Below are 24,026 nucleotides of genomic sequence, written 5' to 3' on the forward strand. Positions count from 1 at the left end.
GGGACCTCTAGAGATCATCAAGTCCAACCCCCCTGCCAAAGCAGGCTCCCTACACCACGTCACACAGGTAGGCGTTCAGGCGGGTCTTGAATATCTCCAGAGAAGGAGACTCCACCACCTCCCTGAGCAGCCTGTTCCAGTGCTCCGTCACCGTCACTGTGAAGAAGTTCTTCCGCACATTCGTGTGGAACTTCCTATGCTGCAGTTAAAAGGGTAAAAAAAAAAAAAAAAAAAAAAAAAAAAAAAAAAAAAAGGTAGAAACAATCTAGATATAGAAAGCAATCTTGCTAGTCAGAAGCATTTCATAGAATCATAGAATCGTTTGAGTTGGAAGGGGCCCTTAAAAGCCATCTGGTCTAACTCCCCTGCAATGAAGAGAGACACCTACAGCTACAGCATTGCTCAGAGCCCCGTACAGCCTGACCTTGGATGTCTCCAAGGATAGCGCATCCACCACCTCTGAGGGTAACCTGTTCCAGTGCCTCACTATCCTTACCATAAAAAACATCTTCCTTACATCTAATCTAAATCTCCCCTCTTTCAGTTTGAAGACATTTCTGCTTGTTCTATCACACCAGACCCTGCTAAAGAATTTGTCCCCATCTTTCTTACAGATCCCCTTCAGATACTGAAAGTCCGCTTTCAAGACTTCAGAACTTATTTCCAACTAAAAGTTAAAGCTGTGCTAATTGGCAAGAGCTTGTAATAAAAATCGGTGCTGCAAACACCAACTGCAGAACTGGAAATGCAGAAATGAAAACCGAAGGACCTGAAGTGCACATATCTTGGAGTTCTTTCAATTTCACACTTGTGTCACGCAGAGCTGAACGTATCCTACTGTAAAATATAATTGGAAAAAGGCTGAACCTGGAAAGATCACTTTTCCAGCTGGAGTGCAATTAACCTCCAGTTACACTCCTGCAGCTGAGAAGTGAGCATGGTGCCTTCAATTCACAAATGCAAAATTGGAGAAAAATGAATGTGCCACTACATTAGGAAATGGATCAAGGGTGATTAAAAGGGAAAGATGCTTCAACAAAGCAACTTCAACAAAGATGGACATACAAAAATGCGGTTAAATGAGGAAGGGAAAAGGCTGTCTGCTACTGTGGCTTCAGGAGATTTTAGCAGGAGATGCTGGGAAGATGAGAGATCAGACGAGCAATTGCAGTGAGCTTGAAAGAAGCGTTTCTTTTTTGTTGTTTTCCCCTTTGGGCGTACATCAGTGATGTAGGTGTTGGTCACAAACACAGTGTTTACTCATCCACGCTCTGCATATGACTTTTAGCTTCCAGAGTGATTAAGAAGAGATTAGGAAGATGCACATAGGTCTGTTGGAAACAGTCTCACATCCATTTCAACTGGATGCAGAGTTGTTTCCAACCTTCCGAGGCAGCTCTTGCTTGCAGAAGACTCTGCACAGAGATCTTCTCCTTCCCTTACGCTTCGCTGAAGAAAGGGCATCGTAACTGGAAGGAGCTGAGAACAGAGGCATCGCTGAGGCTGCCCGCAGCGGTGAGATAACCGCGCTGCACCGCACGGGTTCGTAGCGGTTACGACGCTATTGCAAGGAGAATAAAACGCGGAGGGAAACGCCTCTCCCTAGATACTGGGGAGGGGTCCAAGGGAGACCAGCAGGGAAAAACCCTCCTCCTTTCCATAGGCGACCTGTGACAACGCCAAAAGCTGCGTCTCTTTGAAAATTGCTGTGACACCTCAGCGCTGCTGTGGCTGAGGCCGACGCACCTGGTGCAGGAGGCGGAGGACAGGCGCAGGGAGGCGCGGGGCGGCCGGGCAGCCCCCACCGGGGCAGGCGGAGGGAGGCGAGAGGGGCGGGAGGCGCGGGTGGGGTCTGGCCGTGACGGACGGGTCAGATACGGCCCTATGTTTTAGAAAAGGGGGGCCCTGCACTGCCGCCTGGGTTTTAGCAGCCGACTTTGGTTGCGTCGCTGACAGCCGCCGGGTCCCTCCGGCCGCGGCGCGGGGCGAGTGGCGACAGCCGGACGGGGCGGGGAGCGACCGGCGGAGCGCGTTTCCCTCGCTCGACAGCCGCAGCCCCGTAGGCGGCGGGCGGGGAGACCCGACCCAACCCGGCCCGGCAAAGGGGAGCGGAGCGGGAGGCGCGGGAACAGAGAGGGTCCTCCCGGTCACGCTTTTTCCCTTCGCTCCGGCGGGGCTCGCCGCGGCCCCTCGCTCGCTTCCCGGCACCGCTCACCGCGCGGCTCGGGGCCATGCCCGCCGCCCGCCTCTGGCTGCTGCCCGCCCTCTTGCTGCTGCTGCTCGGCCGCCGCCCCGCCGCCGCTGAGGGCGACGGAGCCCTGCGCCCGCCGGCTCCCGGGCGGCTGAGCCCGGCGGCGGCCGACGGAACCCCCCCAACGGCCGCTCCCCCAGCGCCGCGAGGCGCCGAGCCCAACGCCTCCCGGGCGGCCGCGCTGCCCCAGGGCGGCGGGGGAGCGGGCGGCGGGCGGCAGCGCTCGGGTTCGCCCCCGATGTGCACCGGGCAGACGGAGATCAAAGAGACCTTCAAGTACATCAACACGGTGGTGTCATGCCTGGTCTTCGTCCTGGGCATCATCGGCAACTCCACACTGCTGCGGATCATCTATAAGAACAAGTGCATGAGGAACGGCCCCAACATCCTCATCGCCAGCCTGGCGCTGGGTGACTTGCTGCACATCATCATCGACATCCCCATCAGCGTCTACAAGGTGAGACGGGGGGGACACGCCGGGGGCAGAGCCCTCCGGGCGCGATGTGGATGTGGTCTCTTAACAGCTAGACGGGCCCTGTCCTGGCTGGAAATTAGGCAGAGGTTTGCGCCTGGAGGTGGACAGGCAACAAAATCACCTGGAAGCCGGCACTGACCTACAGGTGAAGGATGGTCAGGCAGCAGGCGAATGCTGTTTTATAGAGTCGTAGAATCATGGAATAGCTTAGGTTGGAAAGGACTTTAATGTCCCTCTGGTTCCAACCCTCTGTTGTGGGCAGAGCTCCCACTCACTGACTAGATGAGGCTGCCCAGGGGCCCATCCAGCCTGGCCTTGAACACCTCCAGGGATGGGGCATTCTCAGCTTCTGTGGGCATTTGTGCCAGTGCCTCACCATCCTCCCAGTAAAAAAGTTCCCTCCTAACATTTAACATAAATTTTCCCTCTTTGAGAAAGAAACAATTCTCCCTTGTCCTGTCACTATCTGCCCATGTTACAAGTTGATCTCCTTCTTGCTTATAAGCTCCTTTAAGTACTGGAAGGCACATATCTGCTTCCCTTGAGGGACACAGAGAAGGCACAAAAGTGGGTACTGCTCAGACCCACCTGTTCCACTGGGACGGGGCTGGTGGTGTCCTTCTTCACAGGGGCCCACAGTCAGCATATAGGGGCTTTGAAATGTTTGTTCTGTATGTATGTGGTGATGGTGGGTGTGGTGCTGTCCTGTCAGGAGCTGTAAGCTCTTTCCCAGTGCTGCAGCATGAGCTGCAGGACGTAGCCACACCTGCTGCTTTCTGCTCTTTATTGTGATGTGGCTTGGCACAGGAGAACGGTCTGTCCCATCTACCAGTTTGAATAGCATGTATATCCTTATGGATCCATTGTGCATGTGAATCCAGCTTCTAGTGGGATGAGCACTTTGGAAGGGGATGCTGAAAAAACAGGGCACCTTCTGCCTGGAGAGTGTGCAGGTCCGTGAGCAACTCCACGATGGGAGGTGGACCAGGTAGCCTTTTAAAAAGTCCCATCCAGCTCAAACAAGTCTGATTCTTTGATCAGCTGCTGCATAAAGTGAGCAGAGCCTTCATCTCTCACTTCTCCTCATATGTGTGGTTTAAAGCACTGCATTACTTTTATCTTTGGAAAAACCTGTTGGAGGGACAGGTTTTGTGTTTAGTCTTTTGTGTCTGCAGTGATGAGTTACAGAAGCTGTTGAAATGGGTGAATACCGGATCATAGAATCATAAAATGGCCTGGATTGAAAAGGACCATAATGATCGTCTAGTTTCAACTGCCCTGCTATGTGCAGGGTTGCCAACCAGTAGAATATAGAATAGAAGGATATTTTATCCTTCTGAAGTACAGTAGTATTACCAAACAGGGGACTTGGAGCTCATTCTGGTTAAGTTAAATTCCCGAGCTGGGTAATTTGGGTTACGTGAAAGTCCCTCAGTTTGTAGTGTATTTCCCATATGGTGTGTTTATCATAGTTCTGATGGGAGCTGTGTGAGTCTGGAATTCACGAAACAAAACAAACCGTTGTGAAAAACTGTATTTTCCTAAAACAGATGAACCACTTTGTTTCACTTCTATTTTCAAAAAACAAAATTGGGGTAACAGTTGCTCAGCACGAGACTTTGCAATCTCAGTGACGCTATTTCACAATTACATCGATGATAAAGTGCGGTAATACTCTGCTGTCCTTATCTTGATTGAATGCCATCAAGCGTGGGTAGGTTGGAGTGGGAGGAATTAATGGTCAGATGTAAACCGGTAAATATTATACCAGCTATTTTGTTGTGCTGGGAGGATAAGGCTGGGGAGCTGAGCAGTGGCTCGCAGGTGCTGAATCTGTTATGTGACCGCTCGTCTTGGAGAGCAGCCCGTAACAGAACTGCGTTATCCATCCGAACAGTGTGTGAAATTTTGGCTGTTTTAAAAAAGGACTTTTAAATAAATTTGAGTAAATATGAAGGCAGAGCTTATATATATATATATGCATGTGTTCAGTTTAAGGTGATAACTCTTATCAATTCCACATCCATTTAATTCCACCCACAGAGCACCCACGGTACTGCAAAGCACTGGCGCTGCCGTAATCACCCAGCAATGTGGGAAAACAAAGGCTAGCAAGGACGCAGTTTGTAAAACAAGCGTGCTTCACTGTTGTAATCTGCAAGCTGAAACAATTTCCAAGTGAATGAAACAGATGTTCAGAATTGCTACCAGATCCTCACTTAGCCAGCGACAGGAACAAGAATGTGAAAGGATTTCTTCTGTTAAATGCCATCAGCTTCCTTAACTGCTCTCAGAGTAGAGAGCACGAAAGTATCCCTGAGCATTTTCCAGACAGACCTGTAAGACAGAACTCAGAATTGACACTAGGAGCATCACTTTATTAGCTATTAAAGGTGATAACTGCAAAAGATGTCCCCTGTGAGCATTTAAGTTAATTTAAGCATTTGAGTGCTGTCCAAGGAGCTGAAAAAATACACAAATGAACATTTACAAAACTCTTTTGAAGGTGTCTGAAGAAAAATACTATGAGATAAATGCAGTCCGGTGTGTAACACACTAATTAGTCCATTGCAGCTGATAAATGTGATGAATTCATTCAGTAGAAGGTGGGAAGCATTGGAATCCTTCACACAATCAGCAAAACAGGTACAAAATTAGGGAAAGAGGAGCACTGTGTTTTAGCAGGCAGAACCTGGAAGGCATTTCAGCTTTCAGGGTCCTGGGAAACAAGCTGACTTTGGCTGTATCCCCAAAACTGCAGAAGAGTAGAGAAAAGCCTGAGACTATCATTCTACAGCAAGGTGTTTTGCCAAATTGCTGCCAGTTGTAGCAGTTGCAAAGACGCTTTTATGCCTAGATGAGCTCCATAACCATGTCTTTGTTGAGCATTAGATTTTCTCTTTAATTGTAGACTTAATCTTCACTTATTCTGTGGAAAAGGGAAATTAGTGGCAGTTTATCCTTCTGACAGTACAGATCTGTGAGGCTGACACTCAGCTTCCCAAACTGACAGAGGTGATAAGTCTTGTGTCAGATACCAAAACAACATCAGGACAAACTTAATGCATTTCCACAACAGTAGCCCTTCTTCTTATGCATATATCTCTAGTGATATCAGAAGGTGTAGTTTTAAAAACTAACCACATTGTGTAACAGCCTCCTTTCTCTTCTTATGCTGACCTTTCTCTTTCTCTTATTTTTAATACTCATTCTCATATATTAAACTAAATTTATGGTCATGTTCCAGTGGATTTTTAACAGAGGAAAGATCATAGCCTTTGCACACTCTTGTGTGGCTTTCTGAACTCTGGTTATCAGACTACTGTGACATAAATGAGGAAGAATGAAGAATGTCTACCTGGAAATATTGTGATTAATTCCTTTATCACAGAGTGCAATTTAAGAGTAGAGGGGAGGAAATTCAGAGAAGGAGCAAAAATTGGTGTTTATCCAAGAAAATGATCAAAGGCCAAATTCAGCTTTTTAGGCTGTTGAGTTGGTTTAGGATCTCTTCATTGTCAACGAATGCACATTGTAGGCACTTGGTAAATCATAAAATCCTTAGAGTTGGAAGGGACCTTCAAAGGTCACCTGATCCAACTCCCCTGCAATAAACAGGGACACCTACAGCTCCATCTGGTTGTTCAGAGCCCTCTCCAGCCTGACCTTGAGTGTCTCCAGGGATGGGGCATCAACTACATCTCTGGGCAACCTGTTCCAATGTCTCACCACCTTACTGTAAAATATTTCTTCCTTAAAGTCAACCTAAATCTACCCTCTTCAAATTTGAAACCATCTTGAATGGTCCAGCAGGATAACCTATCTGGACTCCACATACAATGTGGGTAACTTTGTTCTCTAATTAGAAGGGAACAGTCTACACTAAGATCCAGTGTATGGAGTGGCAGTAATGCCTGTATGGTGAAAATGCATGCAAACAGTTTTCACTATGGGTCTCCAAACCAGAGTACATTAAACAACATCAGCATATATTTGTAAATTTAGAATGATTTTTTCACTGTGCATATATTTGTTATGCATACATTCACTTAAAGGTGCACGTGACCAATTTCAAAACAAGTTTTTGTATTCTCACTTGTGTTCTTTTTTAGCTCTGCTCTGCATTTATGCGCCCCAGTTGATAGCGGCAGAGCTTTCTTTATGATTCTTTTTGATGCAGTCCTTACACTGGGATTGGAGATTGTAGAAAGTTTGACAAGACATTACGAGGCTTCTGTCGTTGTCAACACGTGTGTTTGATATTGTTTCATTTAATTCTGTTTTTTGGTTTGTTTGGGTTTTTTTCCCAAAAATGCAGTTGGTAAGCAAAATTTATGAATAAAGGCATGTAAGAAAATAATCATGTGTCACACATTGAGATTTAGCCTGTTTATTGGATGGAAAAGTAAGACATTCTTAGCTTAACACTGGAGAAGGAAATTAATTTTCTTGTCTGAAGAGAAGATCCCATTCTGACATGAATAAATCCTAATTATTGTTAAATACTAGTACATTTTGTAATATCATCTGAGTCATCTCTAAGCTTAATTTCCTGGGCAAACGCACATTGTGAAGAACGCTTGCTCCTGTAAAGTAACGAAAAATCTTTATCTGCCTGACCTGCCTGTCTAAAAAGTGAAAATCTGCCAATTGTTTCACAGATGTAAAGTGTTGCTTGTGATTTAGTTGTACTTCTGCATGCCTGATTGCATGATCTGCAATTCATAAGTACTAATATCAAGTCCTTCCCCACTGTGAACTAGACTTAGTGCGAATGCTCAGCCGGGAGGAGGTAAGTTCTGCTTTGCATTTCCTTGTGCACTTGTTACTTTGGATTAGGACAGAGATGTAAATAAGAGCACACCTTGCTGCTACTTCATGTCTGACTGTGGAAAGTCAGCAGTGGTGGGCTGGAGCTGTGGCATCAGCCCTTGGGCGTGCTGGCTGCAGCCACTGGATCAACAGGAGTGATGTGTCGCTCTCACATGCTGGGATATTCCATAGCAGATTGCTAACATCCCTCTCTTCCTACACAATCAAGAGGAAGCAGGGCAGGAACTAGAACTTGCAGGTGTGTCTCTGAGTCACCATATCACTCGGGGCTACTTTCATTGCTGAGCAACTTTCACATCAGCTGAGGCTCAGATCTGTGCCTGGCCTGAGAAAGTATTTGCTGGGAGTGCATCAGATATAGAAACAGGGACTGTGTTAGAATTAGTTCATTTCTATTTAATTTATCATAATTCTGCATTGTGCTATTTCATAGAATCACAGAATCATTTGAGTTGGAAGAGATCATTAAAGGTCATCTAGTCCACCCCCCTGCACTGATTTTCAACACTTACATGTGTCTTAGCAGCTAAAACTGCCCATGCAAAACAAGTCACAGTAAAATACTGGAAAATACCATTTTGAATACAGCCAGTGTAGAGTTCTTTTAACATTTTACTTCCGAAAATGCAATATTATTTTTCCCTTTCCTGCCATTTGGCTGTATCTCATGACTCAGAGTTATTTGTCATTTGTAAAATGGAACTCTTGTTATACATACCCTGCCATGAATTATAAGAAAATTGTTATACCCATATAAAATTGTATTAGGCTGTTTCAATACAAAACTAAGAATAATCTGTTGTTCTTTCCTGCAAATGCTTCATAATGATCTCTTACTGAATACTTTACAGAAGTTTTTTACTGTACTTTAAGGCAGTGTTTTGAAGGGATGGCAATACAGAGGACAAATAAACAGCAAGGAAGCATGCGCAATTCAGTTGTTAAATACTCCTTCCTTTTTCTATCTCTATTTTCAAGCTTTTGCTGCAAAGTATATCATTAGCTACTTGTAATGCATGGTAGGGAAATGGATGACTCATGCATTAAAATGCTCAAATTTCATAATACATCAGCTGCAAGAGATAAAGGACGTGCTTTTCCAATCCAAGGCAGACAGCTGTGCATCCATTCTGCCTCTGATTTAAAAGCTGGCTGAATGCAAGTAATATTTTGATGTGATGCTAAACCCAAACTAATTCCCCCTTTCTCTCAGAAGCGCACATTCACTCATGTGCAGTCCAATTATAATCCAGCCATATGGCTCCCAAACTGGAGCTGGCTCTGATCCAGGCAGCTCAGAGCACAGGTGTGACTGTCTGCACCTGAGAGATAAGCATTAGTCCTGGGAAGTCTCATGCGTGGCTAAAAGGTTGTGATTTTAGGAAGAGAGAGAGTGTTTTGTACAGACACCAGATAGCTATAGCTAAAATTCTTCGGTAGGATCTGTCAACAGAAACTTGATCAGTGCTCTGGACTTCTGTTTAGTGAAGACCGAAATATTTCCATTTAAACATGCTTCTTTATGAATCAGATCTGACTTAATATATATATATAAATGTACAGTGTACAATAGGTATTATAAAGGAGTGTACAATGCACTTTCTATTAAGTCTTTGATTTCTCTAGCAACTTGGTGTATGGTAGAGTGAAGATTCACGGGCTAATTGATATTTATAAATTAGTCCAGATGTCATTTGATACTTCAGAGTGTACATTTAGAAAACCTGTAATTATTCACATTGCAGTTTTAATACGAGTTTGTTACTCTCATCCCCTTTCAGCAATTAAAAAGAAGTCTCAGGGAGAGGCTTTGCTGAAAATACTTTAATTACAGTCTGAGTTATTTTCCCACATCACAGAAGCAAAACATACTGTACAGTTCTTACAGCCTTCTCCCTACTTCCTCTGCTTTATTGCTTTCAATGAAATTCAAGAAACATAAATCCTTAGAATTTATTTTTCTGCTTTGTTTCTGCAGAAGCATTACACTCCTCATCCGATTTAAGGACATCATGGAAAAAGCAGATCAAAGCAGGGTTGTATTACAATTTTCTTAGTGCTGTTCTTTCGAAGATCCCATTTCAGCATATGAGTAAAGCAAGGTTTTGACAGTATTCTGGTCACTTCATAGGGATTTCCAAAAGCACATGGTCATGAAATATATTTAACTTCCTTCATGTGGAAATAAAATTATATTCAAATTATACTAGGGCTCTTGAAAAAACTTTCTGGCCAGTGTGAATGATTATCCTTAGATGCGTATGCAGGTGTGATTGAAGACTTCTCTAAACCAAACTAGCATCAGTGGGCAGTGCTGTGGTTGTTTTCAATCATTTTGATTCTTAGCAGAGTCTTTGCTACTTTGTGATCTATTTATTTTCTTATGTTCCCCTTAAAAAAGAGGTCTGAGGGGACCTGAGCTGAGGGAAAGACTTTGCAATCCCGTTCTTTTTCCCCTCTTTTTATATGTTGAAGTCCTCTCTCTGTGATAGACCCAGAAGGCCCCATTTGAAGAAAGTTATTAAAAACAGATCTGTAGAGATGAGCTTAGATAATTAACTAATTACAGAAACTCAGAAGGTTTACTTTTGTATAAAACGATTGCAGCTATTTCTTGGCGTAACCCCTGTTCTGGAGAGCCATGTTTTTATGAGGAATGGGAAGATTTGGCCGCGGTTGTGATGTCTTTGAGCCATTAAAGCAGCTTGCAGCGGAGTACAGAGATTAAATATTTCTAAACTGAAGCTGTAAGCAAACAGTTCGTGGCTTCAGCTGTGAGGAAAGTGCTTTCTGTGTCTTGTAAGTCTTGTTCTCCGAATCAGCTAGAGTGCTGCACTGAGGATTTGTCAGAAGACTTCTATGCACGTATAAGACCCAAAGTGTAATATTGGAAATTACAGGTCGATCACAGAACTGATAAATAAAGATCTTAAGTACAGAATTCATCTGCTCTACCTTATCTGCTGTGAAATGTTTACAGACAAGTTGGTTGTGTTCCTTGAGTGGAAGGAATGAGGACCTCATGAAGGCCCCTCATGGTCAGCAAAAAACTGTGTGTCACATTGCCCTCCAGTGTCGCTCATCTTCTCAGCTGAGGAAACCTTGACACACGGGTTTCAAATAACCTCCCTGCCCATGTGTGCAGCTGTTGGTTGTTTCTCTGTTCCGATCAGCCTTGAGTTGTTTTCACTGTTCTTATAAATGGAGAATTACTTGCAGGAAAAGCCATGAACACTCAAGTCGTATAAAACCAATACAAGGAAGCTGGAAATCCTCACTTTTTCACCATAAACAGTGAAGCAGTGAAGCTGAAAGCAAATTTGAAGGGCTTAAGAAGTCAGGATTAGGCCCTTATGCATATTCATGCTCAGCCTGTGGCTGTGTTGCTACTGTTCAGATTTTAGGATATGAACTTTTTGAAATGGTTCTAATTAAGTTTTACAAGCTAGAAAGAAAAAAATAGAGAAAGACAATATGTTACATCTAAGGGAACTACTTTTTAAAAATTGTTCATTTCTAATGGCTGTTTTCCTTTCACAGCTGCTTGCAGAGGACTGGCCCTTTGGTGTCGAAATGTGTAAATTAGTGCCCTTCATTCAAAAGGCGTCAGTGGGCATCACAGTGTTGAGTTTGTGTGCCCTCAGTATAGACAGGTGAGACCCATTTTACCACCAAACTCTGTATTCTTTCAAATAAGGGCATTGCCCCAAATTCTTTTCTGTTAAACTAAGAAACTGAGTTTAAAAGCCATTTAAAGGAGGTGGCTTCTTTAATTTTTTTTTGCTTTTGCTTTTAATCTGCAAATGTATGCTGTTACCTCAGGTACCGAGCGGTTGCTTCTTGGAGTCGAATTAAAGGAATCGGAGTGCCTAAGTGGACTGCTGTTGAAATTGTACTCATCTGGGTTATATCAGTGGTATTGGCTGTTCCTGAAGCTATCGCATTTGACATGATAACAATGGAGTACAGGGGAAAAGATCTCAGAATCTGCCTGCTTCACCCCACACAGAAAACATCCTTTATGATGGTAAGACGCCAGAGTTGGTATCACAGCTCTCTGGAATGGTTGCTTCAACCTTCCCGGTGTTGTTTGGATCACAGTGTTCAGAAGTGTACAAGAAATACAGCTGAACATGTTCAAATGAAATACTATCAAATTTCTCAAGTATGTTAGCTAAATAATCACCTTCAGAAGACTGTCTTTTTGTGAGTTGAAGGCCTCCTTGTCCTGTTTTCTCAGCTGCAACATACACCTTATATGGATATTCTTTTAGGACAGACTGAGCAATTTTTTATAGTATACTTTTCACAATTGTCAACAGTTAACTCTTAACAGTGCTTTATTTTTATTTTTCCCTCTTCTAGTTTTACAAGCAAGCTAAAGACTGGTGGCTGTTCAGCTTTTATTTCTGTTTGCCACTGGCTATCACAGCACTTTTCTATACTCTCATGACCTGTGAGATGTTACGAAAGAAAAGCGGGATGCAGATTGCTTTAAATGATCACTTGAAACAGGTAAGAATTTATCCCTGATAACTTTGTTGATTTTACTGCTGTATCGTCTTACTCTTCTCTGACAACTCCAGGATTACTACTAAGGAGTACTTCATAGCAGTGGTGCTAATAAACTTGTATGTGTGTCAGAGCTGTTCGAAACCTAAGAAGTTCAGTGATGATCACAAGACACTTGTGCTGTTAATACTCCAGATTTTATAGGCTTTATTTCTTTGCAGTAATGAGAGCTGAGTATTTTTTTGATTAAAAGTAAGATCATCCCATGATATTGAAGCTGGTTCTGTGGAATTGTTAATTATTGTGAATTAATTTCATGCCAAACTGTAGTAAGGTTATCAGTGTATCAGAACAAAACACATCGCAGAATACATTCCAAGTTAGTAGTACACCAGAGGGAAACATCACGTGTCATGAATTGAATTCTGAAGACAGAGAATTAATTTACATTTTTACCATAAAATATATTTGTGATCTATGCTTTTCTAGTAGCCTTTTATTTTGCATGCTAATTTGCAGTGGTGGTGTAAATAAGCATGATCTTCTTACCTTGATAAAGCTATAATTTCAATCTCTTAGAACCATGAAAGGAAGGACTGAGATCAAAGTGCAAGAAAATGCAGTTGAAAACTAGCTAGCCTTTGAAAGTGATTGAGCTGACGACTATCTTCCTCATTTTGATTTAAAAGACTGTTTTTATGTCTGTGATTTTTCATATCATTACTCATACTTCAGTAAATTAGAGATACAGAGAATTGGTGCAAGACATCTAAAACAACAAAGAACTTTAAGTACATATTCCAAGAAAATAAAGTACCCTGATGTTCTCTTAACTCCTATTTTTATAGGGATTTTATTTTATTAAACATTTGGATATTACAAGGGAGCAACCATCAAGAGAGACACAGAAACTGTAATGATGTACTTTCCAATTTTCGTTTTCAGAGACGTGAGGTGGCCAAGACTGTGTTCTGCCTGGTACTTGTTTTTGCCTTGTGTTGGCTGCCACTTCATTTGAGCAGAATATTGAAACTCACTATTTATGATCAAAAGGACCCCAATAGATGTGAACTTTTAAGGTGAGGCTACACAAACAAAATACATATGTGCTGCTGGCATTCTCCATAAGGATGTCTGAAGTTTTCTTTCTTATCCAGAACATTATGTTTCACTCCATTAACAGTTGAAATTATGAGGAAGCTCACAAACAGAGGGCTTCTTTCTTCTTTGCTTGGTCTTCTCCTGATCGCTTTTGAGACTGTCGTTCTGTCTTGTGACATTACATGGAAGTGGGAGAAATTCTGTCCCGATTTTTCCTTTCAACTGAATAGATAGGATTAAACTTTTGAAGAAATGTCGGGAATATTTCCTCTCACTCACAAGTTAAAGTGAATGGATCTTTTGAAATTACTTTCAAAAGAATGACCTACTGAATCAAACTTCGTCATTAAGCACAATCATTACCTGCATGAGTTAATCCTATCGACAGAGGCCCTTTTACTATCACATTTAATAGTTCTTCCTTGATGAGCATAGCAGAACACAATCTTTATAACTGTAAACATTTTACGAGAAAATGAGAAGTCTCACTTACTTTAATTTCCACACAGCTTTTTTCTTGTGATGGACTACATTGGCATTAACATGGCCTCTCTGAATTCCTGCATCAATCCAATTGCTCTGTATTTGGTGAGCAAGAGATTCCAAAACTGCTTTAAGGTAAGAGACTGTTGGGAGTTGCACCTCTGGTTAAGAGATGATGTTAGCTGTAAAATTAATTCTCTAACACACACACACAGTGTTTTAAACCTTCACTAAAGTTTACTTTAAATTTCAGTTGGATTACGGTAAGTATTCTCACCTTCTCCCTCTGAAGCTATGTAGAAAGATATTGAGGATTCATAGAGTTAAAAAAAAAAAAAGCAAAATAGCATAGCATGTAATAAACCCTTCTGGCACCATGCTCATCAGGCTACATCATTTCCTGACTGGTCCTGGCGTGTGGCCACTTTGAGAGTCCTGACAAAGCAGACTTGGGCTGCTTTGCAGAGATTCATGTAGCCGTATCCTCTGCAACCCAGCAGAGTGGACACACTGACCCTGTGCTCCCCAGAACCTGACTGAGCTCTTGGTTCAGTAGACACATAGGTAAACAAAGAGTGTATGAGTATTCCCTTGTCATTTTCAAATGCCAAGGGAAAAGTCTGCTGTGCTCGTGGTTTTGTCTTGGTTTGTGTCAATAGCCCTGGGCACTCATTCTCTACACAGGACTTAAGGCTTTGGTTTGCAGCCATTCTCCCTTCAATCCTACAGCCTTACGGCCAGCCAGATCTACCACATCTACTCAGAAAATGTCCAGATCTGACATCCAGCAGCATCAAACAGAACCAGTGTTCTTTGAGCTTTTTTCAGGCTGCTAATTGTCTTCAGACAATGAGGTTCTTATCAAGATTCTTACACTGCCATGCAGAAATTCTTAGATTTTTCTTTAGTTGCAAAGCACTGCTCGTCCTATTGCCTAGTTATATAAATTCTTCGGTGGCTGTATTTTTCAATCAGATATCAGTCAGCTCTACATCCAGTAGTCTACTAGTGATGTGTTATCTACCTCAAACTTATAACACATTGCAAAAGCTTTAAGTGTTGGCCTCATCTTCCCTGTCTACATAGCTGGCACTCTGAAGGAATGACTGGGGCTAAGAACACAAAACAAGCAAGGCCCTGACTGTGCAGAGAGGAAAAGCCTGGGACATGCAATTTTCCCTTCCTGTCAGGACCACAGGAGGACTTTGAGAAGCCAGTCAGTCTCTAACACCAGCAAGAGGACTGAAGTCCATCTGCTAGAATTTGTGTAGTTGTTCACCATTCTCCTATTTAGTTCTCCTTTTTCCCTCTAAAAATGAACTAAACAAAACTCCATTTAGGAAGCAGAGATTACTCTACATAATTTTTTCACAAGCAAGATTATGAAGGAAGTGGTTTTATTTTTGGATGCGTGTAGGATTGCAGACCAGACTCAGGTGGTATGTATGTGGCTGGAACCATCTGTTCCAGTTGCTGTGGCTAATTGTGATCTGAGCAGTGCAGAGCATAACCTTATCAGTTTTGGCTTACACTGCCATGCTAAAATGGGAGCTTATGCACTGTCTCTTTCCTAGAGTACTGCTGAAGAAGGGCAGCGTTTCCATGCATTCTGCAACATGTGCAAAACCAAATGATTCTACATGTTCATTGTTCATTCCTTTTATTTTTACAGTCATGTTTGTGTTGCTGGTGCCAATCCAAAGATCTGTTGTCCCTGGAGGAAAGACAGTCGTGTTTAAAGTTCAAAGCTAATGATCACGGATATGATAACTTCCGTTCCAGTAATAAGTACAGCTCCTCATAAAACAGGCATGAAAGGTATATTCTCATATATTAACACCGGTGCCTTTTGAAGAAAAAGTGGCAGTTACCTTTAATGAGACGGTAGCATTCAGAAAACTTAGTTTTGTTTTTGCACAAAGAAGACTTCATAAAAAGAATTTCCCCAAATCAGCGTAACTCTCAAAATCATGGACAATTATAATGTTGTCATTTATAAAGCATGAAGAAAAGCATAAAAAGTCATTGTTAGCACTTGAAGCCCTCTGAATCAGCACTTCCGAACGATCCCTATTTCCTATATATTAAATCATCACTTGTATTCACTGTAACAGTTGTAAGAACTGGAGTCACAGTAATTACTAAGCAGTATAATAATATAACTTTAATTGGGTCAAAGTCAGTATTATGTATAACTCAGTATATTATATTATCTTTTATAAAGCAGATTAACCACCATCACTGTTGTTTTGTTCTCGGTTTTTTATTTTTATTTTTAAATAAAATCTGAAATATGTTGTAATACGAGTTAAAATGTAAAGAAGTAGAACTTTTTATTTGGTTTTTATAGAAGTAGTTAATGAATTTTTAAAGGATGCGGTCAAATTGAAAATGTATTTCACTCAGATGATTGTTTTTACCCGTTATTGTAGAAGGAATCTCCAAGGCCTGTATAAATACCATTCTGTAGCCTCTTTGCTTATTCAGTGCATTTAGCAGCACTCTGGTATGGTCCATTTAACTGTTTCCATGTTATTTGTGTTGAATGGCAGGAGAAGAGAGAAAAACACACAAAAAGCAATAGAATAGAGTAATAGATCCATACAAACAATGGTTTGTATTGGAAACTACCAACTTTTAACTGAAAACAGATTGGTTCTATTCCTTTGTAATGAGTGGGCATTCAAGTGCCCTGACAGCTTTCTCAAGATACTTTTGAGACAATCAAAGCTGCAATTGGTATACTGTCCTTCAGAAACAGCAGGTGGAAAAAACTCACAAAGCAAAACAGCGGGAGAATTTGAACATTTGTTTTCATACGGATTTAAGTCTTCACGAAGAAAAAATAATTCACAAACCGTACTTTGAAAAAGCAGTATTATGTAGCACACTCAGTGTTGTTTTAAAATGTTCTATTTTGGTAGTGCCACATTTACGGGCTTAAGATGTGTGATTAGTTTCTGCTTCTGTAAATAGTTTAGTGAAGCTTAATTAATTATGAAGTATTAAAATACGGGCAGGACCCTGTATAAAGCAAAAGATAAAGATGCCTGTAGTAAACAAGATGTGTGTTGCCAGGAGCAAAGCACATTTTGAACATACATAACAGGTCATTCTTTGGCTTTTTGTGTCCTATGAATTTGTTAAAGATGTCCCCAAAGACTTTTTAGCATATTTTGTGCACTAAGGCATGTGTCTTTCAAGAAAAAAAAATCATATAACATACTTTTATAAAAGACATTTTTTTCAGTAGACATGGTATTTTATTATAATAAAATTATTTATCAAAACTCAGGATTTTTTTATTTTATTTTTTTTTTTAATTTCCAAATTTTACATATAAGGACTCTTACCTTTTTTGTCCAGCCTTAACTCACTTTAGATTTTTTTTATCAAGTGCCTTGATCAGGATGAAAACAGTTTTCTTAAAATCTTCAGCTGATGTTTCTTTGAATGAGGTCCATCTCACTGTAGTTGAGGTAGTTTGATACCTTGAAGACAACTGAAAACAGGAGAGGTGAACCCCATCCCTGGTGTTGCCTCATCAAAAATTAATAAGTCTATGTCTGTATTAACAAGCTGAGGACCTAAGCACATGCATTTGTGCATGTTTCTGTGTGTGTGTGTGTGTGTGTGTGAGTGTGTATATGTATTTGTTTTTGCCATTAGGTTGCTGTTATCACTTTTCCTTGCAGCACAAACACCCAACTGCTATAATACTGAAATTCTGAAGAACAAAACTTATAATTCATTCATATTTATAAAATACTTTTGGCTTCACTTTCATGGTAAATCTCATGGTAAGCTAAGACTATCACTTCACCCTGCCTGCAGCTTTTTTATGTGAAGTGTATTTCTTCTGTTAAGAATAGAGACTCAGTTAAATACTAAGTTTGATACTGGTCAGTGTTATTTTCATCAAGTTTTATATAATTACAATATTGTACATGTACATTATTGTTATTTAAAATATAGCTGTTGCATTGTGTAACATTTTTTATTTTTCCTGGACTAACTTGTTAAGACAAGTCTTGCTTAAGTGAGACATACGGGTTTTGCGAATAAAGACCATATATATTGCCCACTTTTCAAAGTACTGTGTACATACTAGTACACTTTTTGTCTTTTTTTTTCCGAGTCTTTTTCAAAGCAGTATTTTTGCAGGTCTCATTTTCTATTAAAAAATAATTCAAGAATTCTGCTCTCTTATAAGAATACACAGGAGGGATCAAATGCATTTGTGTTCTAGATAAGACTGTTTCTCTAATAGTGAGCACTGACATTTTGTAAAGTCCTCAGTAGAGGTCTGGTCATAGACCCTCTGAAATCAATGAATGTTAAACATTCAGTTCAGTTGGAACAGCATTAAGGCAGAACTTTTTAAAAAACAAACCTGAAATTTGCTGCCTTCACAGAATCACAGAATGAACTCAAGGATCATGTAGTTCCAACCCCCCTGCCTGGCAGGGCCACCAAACATACACATTTACTAGATCAGGTTGCCCAGGGCCCCATCCAACCTGGTCTTGAACACCTCCAAGGACGGGGCATCCACAACCTCCCTGGGCAGCCTGTTCCAGGGCCTAACCACTCTCCTAGTGAAGAACTTCCCTCCTAACATCCAACCTAAATCTTCCCTCTTTCAACTTAAAACCATTGCCCCGTGTCCTGCTATTGTCAGCCTTGAATAATAATAATTTAAAAAAAGCTCAATGCTCTCTTTTCTGGGCAAAAGAATTGAAAAGTTAAAAAGAGAAAGAGAATAAAATTTGTTGTTGGGTTAAAGCAGCACATGTAAGACTCATTTCAGCCTCAGACGGCGGGTTGCAGAGAGGAGTTCAGTGTGGCGTGACTGAGGAAGAGTCATTGGTCACAGTGGACCGAAGAGCTGATTCACGATGAAAACAAATGAACTTGGAAGAAGCTACAGCACAGCTCTGTGCTTTGGCCTTCAGATGGAAGTTAGGTCATTGCTGCCACTCTGAATTCTGCCTGTGTACAGCTGAGTTAGGAGAGCAAATTGCAGACTGGATGGACTAATCTGGTGCACTGGTACTACACCTTGGAGAAACTAATGGAAAAGGCAATGGTTATGGAGCATCTACTGTGAGCTGTTGTATTTCAGTGTCCCAAATGTTTCTTATTTGATTAAGATAAGGTAGGCTTAGTAAGAAAATGTTGTTTGTATCGAAATAATGATAAAAGGACTTCTAAAAAATTGTTTTGTATAGCTATGTAAAATAATTTTGTATTTCATTTTCTGTGATGTCTTGAAATAGGAACTCTTGTGGTTTAGACAGTGTAAACAAATTAAATTACCAATAAAATATTCAAAATTTCAATTCATTAAAACATATTTCTGACCTTATTTCTTCTCTGGGATCTCAATTATTTAACTGTGGCAGGTAAAAAAGAAGTGAGTAATTAAGAATCAAAAATAAAAGCCTTCGGTCAGGATAACTTTATACTGCTAGTTGAAAATTGGAAAGAGTTCAGACTTGCATACGCATTGCAAAATTGTTTGTTAAAACAGTCAGTCATGCCTATCTTTGCTGTGCTTGTTTTTGCTCAAAATGCCAGTTGCAATCTCTCTACATACCCATATATAGTCAGAAATCCTCCTGTGTTAGGGGCATAACAAAAAAAAGGCATGAAACTTTAGATCTGTGTGCATTCTATACTGGAATAAGCCTTACGAAAACCATCACCCTCTTTGTATGATGACTGTAATTTCATGCATATTTCAATTTACCTTCTGTACAGCTGTGGAAAATTATATCAATCTAAACAGCCTGTTGTTCAAATATATAAGTTTTTATACTTGCAGTACATATTGCAGTGCATACTTTCTCTACATTGTGAAATACATAACCTGTTATCGGTGTTAAGTTCCAAGTACTTACATTTCCTCCTGTTTAGTTGTTGACCTGCTGCATTTGTTATAGATTTTCCTTTCCTTGTGGTCCCAAGGACTTTTATCACATAGTTTCAAGTTCCTTGTGCCTGGAACAGAAGTGCCTGTAGAGAAGAAATCTCTTGTAAGTAAATGTATTATTTAATATCTCTCCTGACCTCTCCACTTATTTCCCCTTCATCTCTGGTCCTCAGTAAGGTTATAGATTTGCATATTTCTTTTAAAATCCTACAGATTTATGTACTTAGAGCGTAGCATTCACTGTCCAGTTCCTGCTCCCTTGCCACAGTTTGCTTTTATCACTCTCGGGATCCCTAGTTTTATCTACTGCAGTCTTGACTGTTTCATTTAGGGGATTAACTGTGCAGCTTGTTGTTGGTTTTCTAAACATACTTGAATTTACGTAGCAACAAGGATATACATGTAGTTTATGTTCCTCCAATACTGACTCATACTAGCCACTGAGGAGGGGTTACATTTGATGCTGCGGTGTGGATGGATGACTCTGGCCCTTGAAGTGGTTCAGTTTGTACTACCTCTTCCTTAAGGCTACTGTTCTTGTGGTCTGCTCAGTCAGGCTGAAGAGTTCTCAATATACATGCTGTGCAAATCTTCTATATTTCAGTAATTGACACGTGCAGTAATCACAAATATGTACATAAATTTGATACATATTTACATAAATACACCTCTATTCCTATGCACAAACATAAAATATTGGACCAGCCTGTTTTAATTTTATCTTCATAATCATTAACTTAAAACTCACAAAAGCCTTCATAAGAAAAACAATGTCTCACATATAGTTGAGGTCATCTGAGATTTGTTTACTTATCTATGCAGCTTATGCAAGAGAATTTAACATACAGTCTTATTTGGTTGACTAAAAGAATAAGACATTATAATATACAAACACATTCAATATCTAATTTATATTTAAAAACACCTATGCATATATTTGTTTTGATTTGTCTGCACATACATACATATGTATGCATATATTACATAAGTGCAGGTGTAGTTACACTTATCTCTATTTTTATTTATTTATTTTACTTGTAATTACACTAACAAATCATTACAGTGAAAGAAGCAGAATAGACTAGAGAAGCTAAAGTTAGGAGTTAAAGTACTGGAGATTTCTTGTGTAGAAATTCTTGTGTAGATTTACTGAGACGTCTACTTGAGCTCACAGCTTTGATTCAAATAACCAGTTTTCCAGCCAACATGATTATTCCTGCTTTTCCAGTGAGTGGTAAAACCTGGAGTACAATCGTGTTTCATGGCAGTCTTACAGAAGAGCAGAATTGCTGATGCTGGGCTCCTTGCCAAATTCCAATTGAAATAATTACAATCTGCTGCTTCTTTCCTATCAAGTGTGGTATGGTGCAGAAAAGCATACTGCTTTGTTCTGTAGTTTAGCACTCTGCACAGAGACATCTGCTGTGTCTCACACAGGAGGTAACTATTTCAGTGCTAGAAAGTGGGAGCATTCCAATATGCTGGTTTGTAAAGTACTTGAGGTTGTTTCAGAATTAAAAGCAGAATTTAAACATAAAATCAATATCTTAACATTGCAAGTTTCTTTCAATGTATATCAACTCAATGTTAAGTGTATCTAAATCACTTCTTTTCTGTTAAGCAGTTTTATAAACATGTGCTTTAAAAGGCTTTAAAATTTTAGTGTAGCTTTTATTTTGTATAGTTTAAAAGATTTATTATTGTCTACAGTAAATTAAATACTACTGAAGTACTTTAAATAGATATTAAGGTTGAATGTAGGAAGTCAGGAGCGTTAAAACTCAGTGGGCACCAAGCTGAGGCTAAGGTAGTTGTACTGCTTACAGAGAGAACTGGCTAACTTATATTTAGCTCATATCTTCAGTAGAGTGAATTAGTATCAGTTTGTTTCCATGCTTGCAGGTAGATCCTAAGTGACGTGTGGCTACTTACGCAGATAAATGTTTGAACTTGTAGAGTATATGAAAAAATCATCACCTCCAAATTAATGGATTTATAAAAACAAACGAACAAGAAAGTAAGGAAAACCCCAAACAATGATCATGCTTTGAGCAATTCTGAAATTACTGATTTTTTTTTGGCCTTTTGTTTGATTACATTCAGAAATTTTAAAAAATCCCAGTGGAAATAAAGTACATTCCAGTCAGTGATTATTGTGAAGTAAAAGATGAGTTGGAAATGAGCTTGATTTGACTGTGTTTGTGTGGTAGAATCGGTGTAGAACAGGGCACACTGATTTTAAGATCTTTCATTCCTTGAACACACATTGTGTCTGTCATCTGACGTATAAGATGAGGTTGAGAGAGCTGGAACTGCTTAGCCTAGAGATGAGAAGGCTCAGGGAGGGTCTCATCTATGCATATAAATATACGTAAATAAATAACGAAGGGAGGGTACAAAAAGGATGGAAACATAAAATCAAAGAACAAGGAATGACCCCAAAGATCACCAAGTTCCAACCCCCTTGCCACAGACAGGGCCAACAGCCTCCAGATCTGGTACTAGACCAGGTTTCCCAGGGCCCTATGCAACCCGGTCTTGAGAATCTCCAGGGATAAGGAGTTAGAATCCTCCCAGTGGTGCCTAGTTAGCAGAAGAAAAAAGAAGAAAAAAAGCAGTAGCAAAAACTGAAACATGAAAATTTTTAATTTATAAAAAATATTTTCTTTACTGCAAAACTGAAACAGGTTGTCCAGAAAGGCTGTGAAGCCTCCATCTTTCGTGGCACTTGAAACCCAAATGGAGACAGCTCGGAGCACCCTTGGGTAGGTGACCCTTCTTGAAGAAAGGAATTTGGACTAGATGATCTCCAAAAAACTAAGCTGATTTCAGCAGTTCTATGACGTAAATGTAATTTTTGTACTTTCTGAAACTGTAAGATCTTCCACTGTCAGAGAATAGGCATATGATCAGAGAGATAAGTTACTGCATTAAAATAACGTGAAAATTTCCTTTTTGTCCTTACCTGTGTCTATTTCAATCCTGGTCACTTTTTTTTATATAATTAAAAGGACATTGGGAGATCCACAGATATAAAACAGATGATTTGATAATTAATGAAGAGATGCATATGTGGCAACAAGAGTCCGTGGACATCTTGCAAAAGCTGTCTAATAGCCTGCCAAAATGGACTTCATTGTTGTTTAACTGGGCTGCTGTAGTCAATGGAAGTTTGCAAGGCAAAGGTGTGTTGAAGTGCAAAAGCGCTAATAAGTTTTATCTCCACTTTTATGGGATTCAATGTGGATTAAGTTATGACTGTGTCTGTAGGAATTATATGCTTACTGGTAATGCATTGCATTAACTCCTTGCATAGTAAATATGAAGACATCGTCTCTCAAGACTTTCGGTTTCTGGAGGATCATATGAAGCAAAACAATATTTTATTTGTGAGGTGACACAAGTGATTAATAATGTACAGTTTACTTTTGTCTCATTAACAATCGTATGCATTTGAGGAGACCTCATAATAATTCTGTTGTTCAAAAACCTTTGATTTTGCTTGGCTTCTTGAAAAGTGGGCAGGAAGTTGTGAAACACACACTGCATATACACAGATGTTGAGTACAGTTAATGAAGATAAGCAGATGCATTCCTTAACAGCAATTTAAGCAAGAGAAGGGAATATATTGTCCACTTCAATTAAGCATTTTCTCTTCAAGACTCCTTACCTGACAACAAATATCAGTTCCTTCTCATCATCTACACCAATATTTATTAAAATTATTTCTGAAAATATACAGCATATTAAAAACAACAGCAGACTTCTCTGTTATAGAGGATTATACTCTGTTATACAGCTGCACCAGTACTTAAAGTTCATGCTTTTTTTTTTTTGCTATAACAAGCACACAATATACACCGACAAACTGTGTAGCACACAGTACTTGAAAGATAAAAACATTGTCTCAGACTGGAACTCCACAACATATTTATCATAAATATGACTCTCAGTATTTCCCGCAATTAGATTTTTCTCTTTTTTACAGTGCTACCATGATGTTGAATAATTGATCTATTACCACCCTTGATCTATCCTGATTGTAGCCATGTAGTTTTACAGTGTTGGTTACAGACTGTTCTCCTGGTCTCTCATTCATCAAGACAGTCTACACTCCTAATAAAAAAGTGTGCCTGCATATTCTATGTTATTTACAATTTATTGTGTAGACTACCTGTAATCAAGTCGTTTGTAAAAGTACTGAAGAGACCCATGTCTGTGATTTTAAAATCACGTGAGTTTAGAATAACTGTATGGATTATGTCCTTCTTCAAGGACTTCATGAGTCTGTCATGTGAGACAAGGTCAAAAATCTTGACAAGGTCAAAAGTCTTGACAAAGTCAAAGTCTATCCCCAAGGCTAGTCAATCCTTATTTATCTCATGGAAATCAGACATGTAATTTCCTCCCTCCCTCCCTCCCGCCCACTACTGCC

The 24,026-nt window shown here is 40.2% G+C and overlaps 1 protein-coding gene across 1 annotated transcript; it reads left to right on the forward strand.

The window, feature by feature from the left end:
* Positions 1-1,571: 1,571 nt before the first annotated feature.
* EDNRB (endothelin receptor type B) lies at positions 1,572-19,023 on the forward strand. The gene is made up of 7 exons (XM_015851596.3): positions 1,572-2,708; positions 11,100-11,212; positions 11,382-11,586; positions 11,925-12,074; positions 13,017-13,150; positions 13,682-13,790; positions 15,328-19,023. The coding sequence occupies exons 1-7, from the start codon at positions 2,232-2,234 to the stop codon at positions 15,457-15,459; spliced, it is 1,320 nt and encodes a 439-aa protein (XP_015707082.2). The 5' UTR covers positions 1,572-2,231; the 3' UTR covers positions 15,460-19,023.
* The last annotated feature ends 5,003 nt before the right edge of the window (positions 19,024-24,026 follow it).

The sequence above is a fragment of the Coturnix japonica genome, chromosome 1 (genome assembly GCF_054131305.1).
Source record: "Coturnix japonica strain WE chromosome 1, WE-NBRP24, whole genome shotgun sequence".
In the NCBI taxonomy this organism is placed as follows: domain Eukaryota; kingdom Metazoa; phylum Chordata; class Aves; order Galliformes; family Phasianidae; genus Coturnix; species Coturnix japonica.

Coding starts and splice junctions, on each gene's coding strand:
- EDNRB (XM_015851596.3), top strand. CDS start 2,232: ATGCCCGCCGCCCGCCTCTGGCTGCTGCCCGCCCTCTTGCTGCTGCTG. Junction 11,213..11,381: donor TGTGCCCTCAGTATAGACAG/GTGAGACCCATT, acceptor CTGTTACCTCAG/GTACCGAGCGGTTGCTTCTT. Junction 13,151..13,681: donor AATAGATGTGAACTTTTAAG/GTGAGGCTACAC, acceptor ATTTCCACACAG/CTTTTTTCTTGTGATGGACT.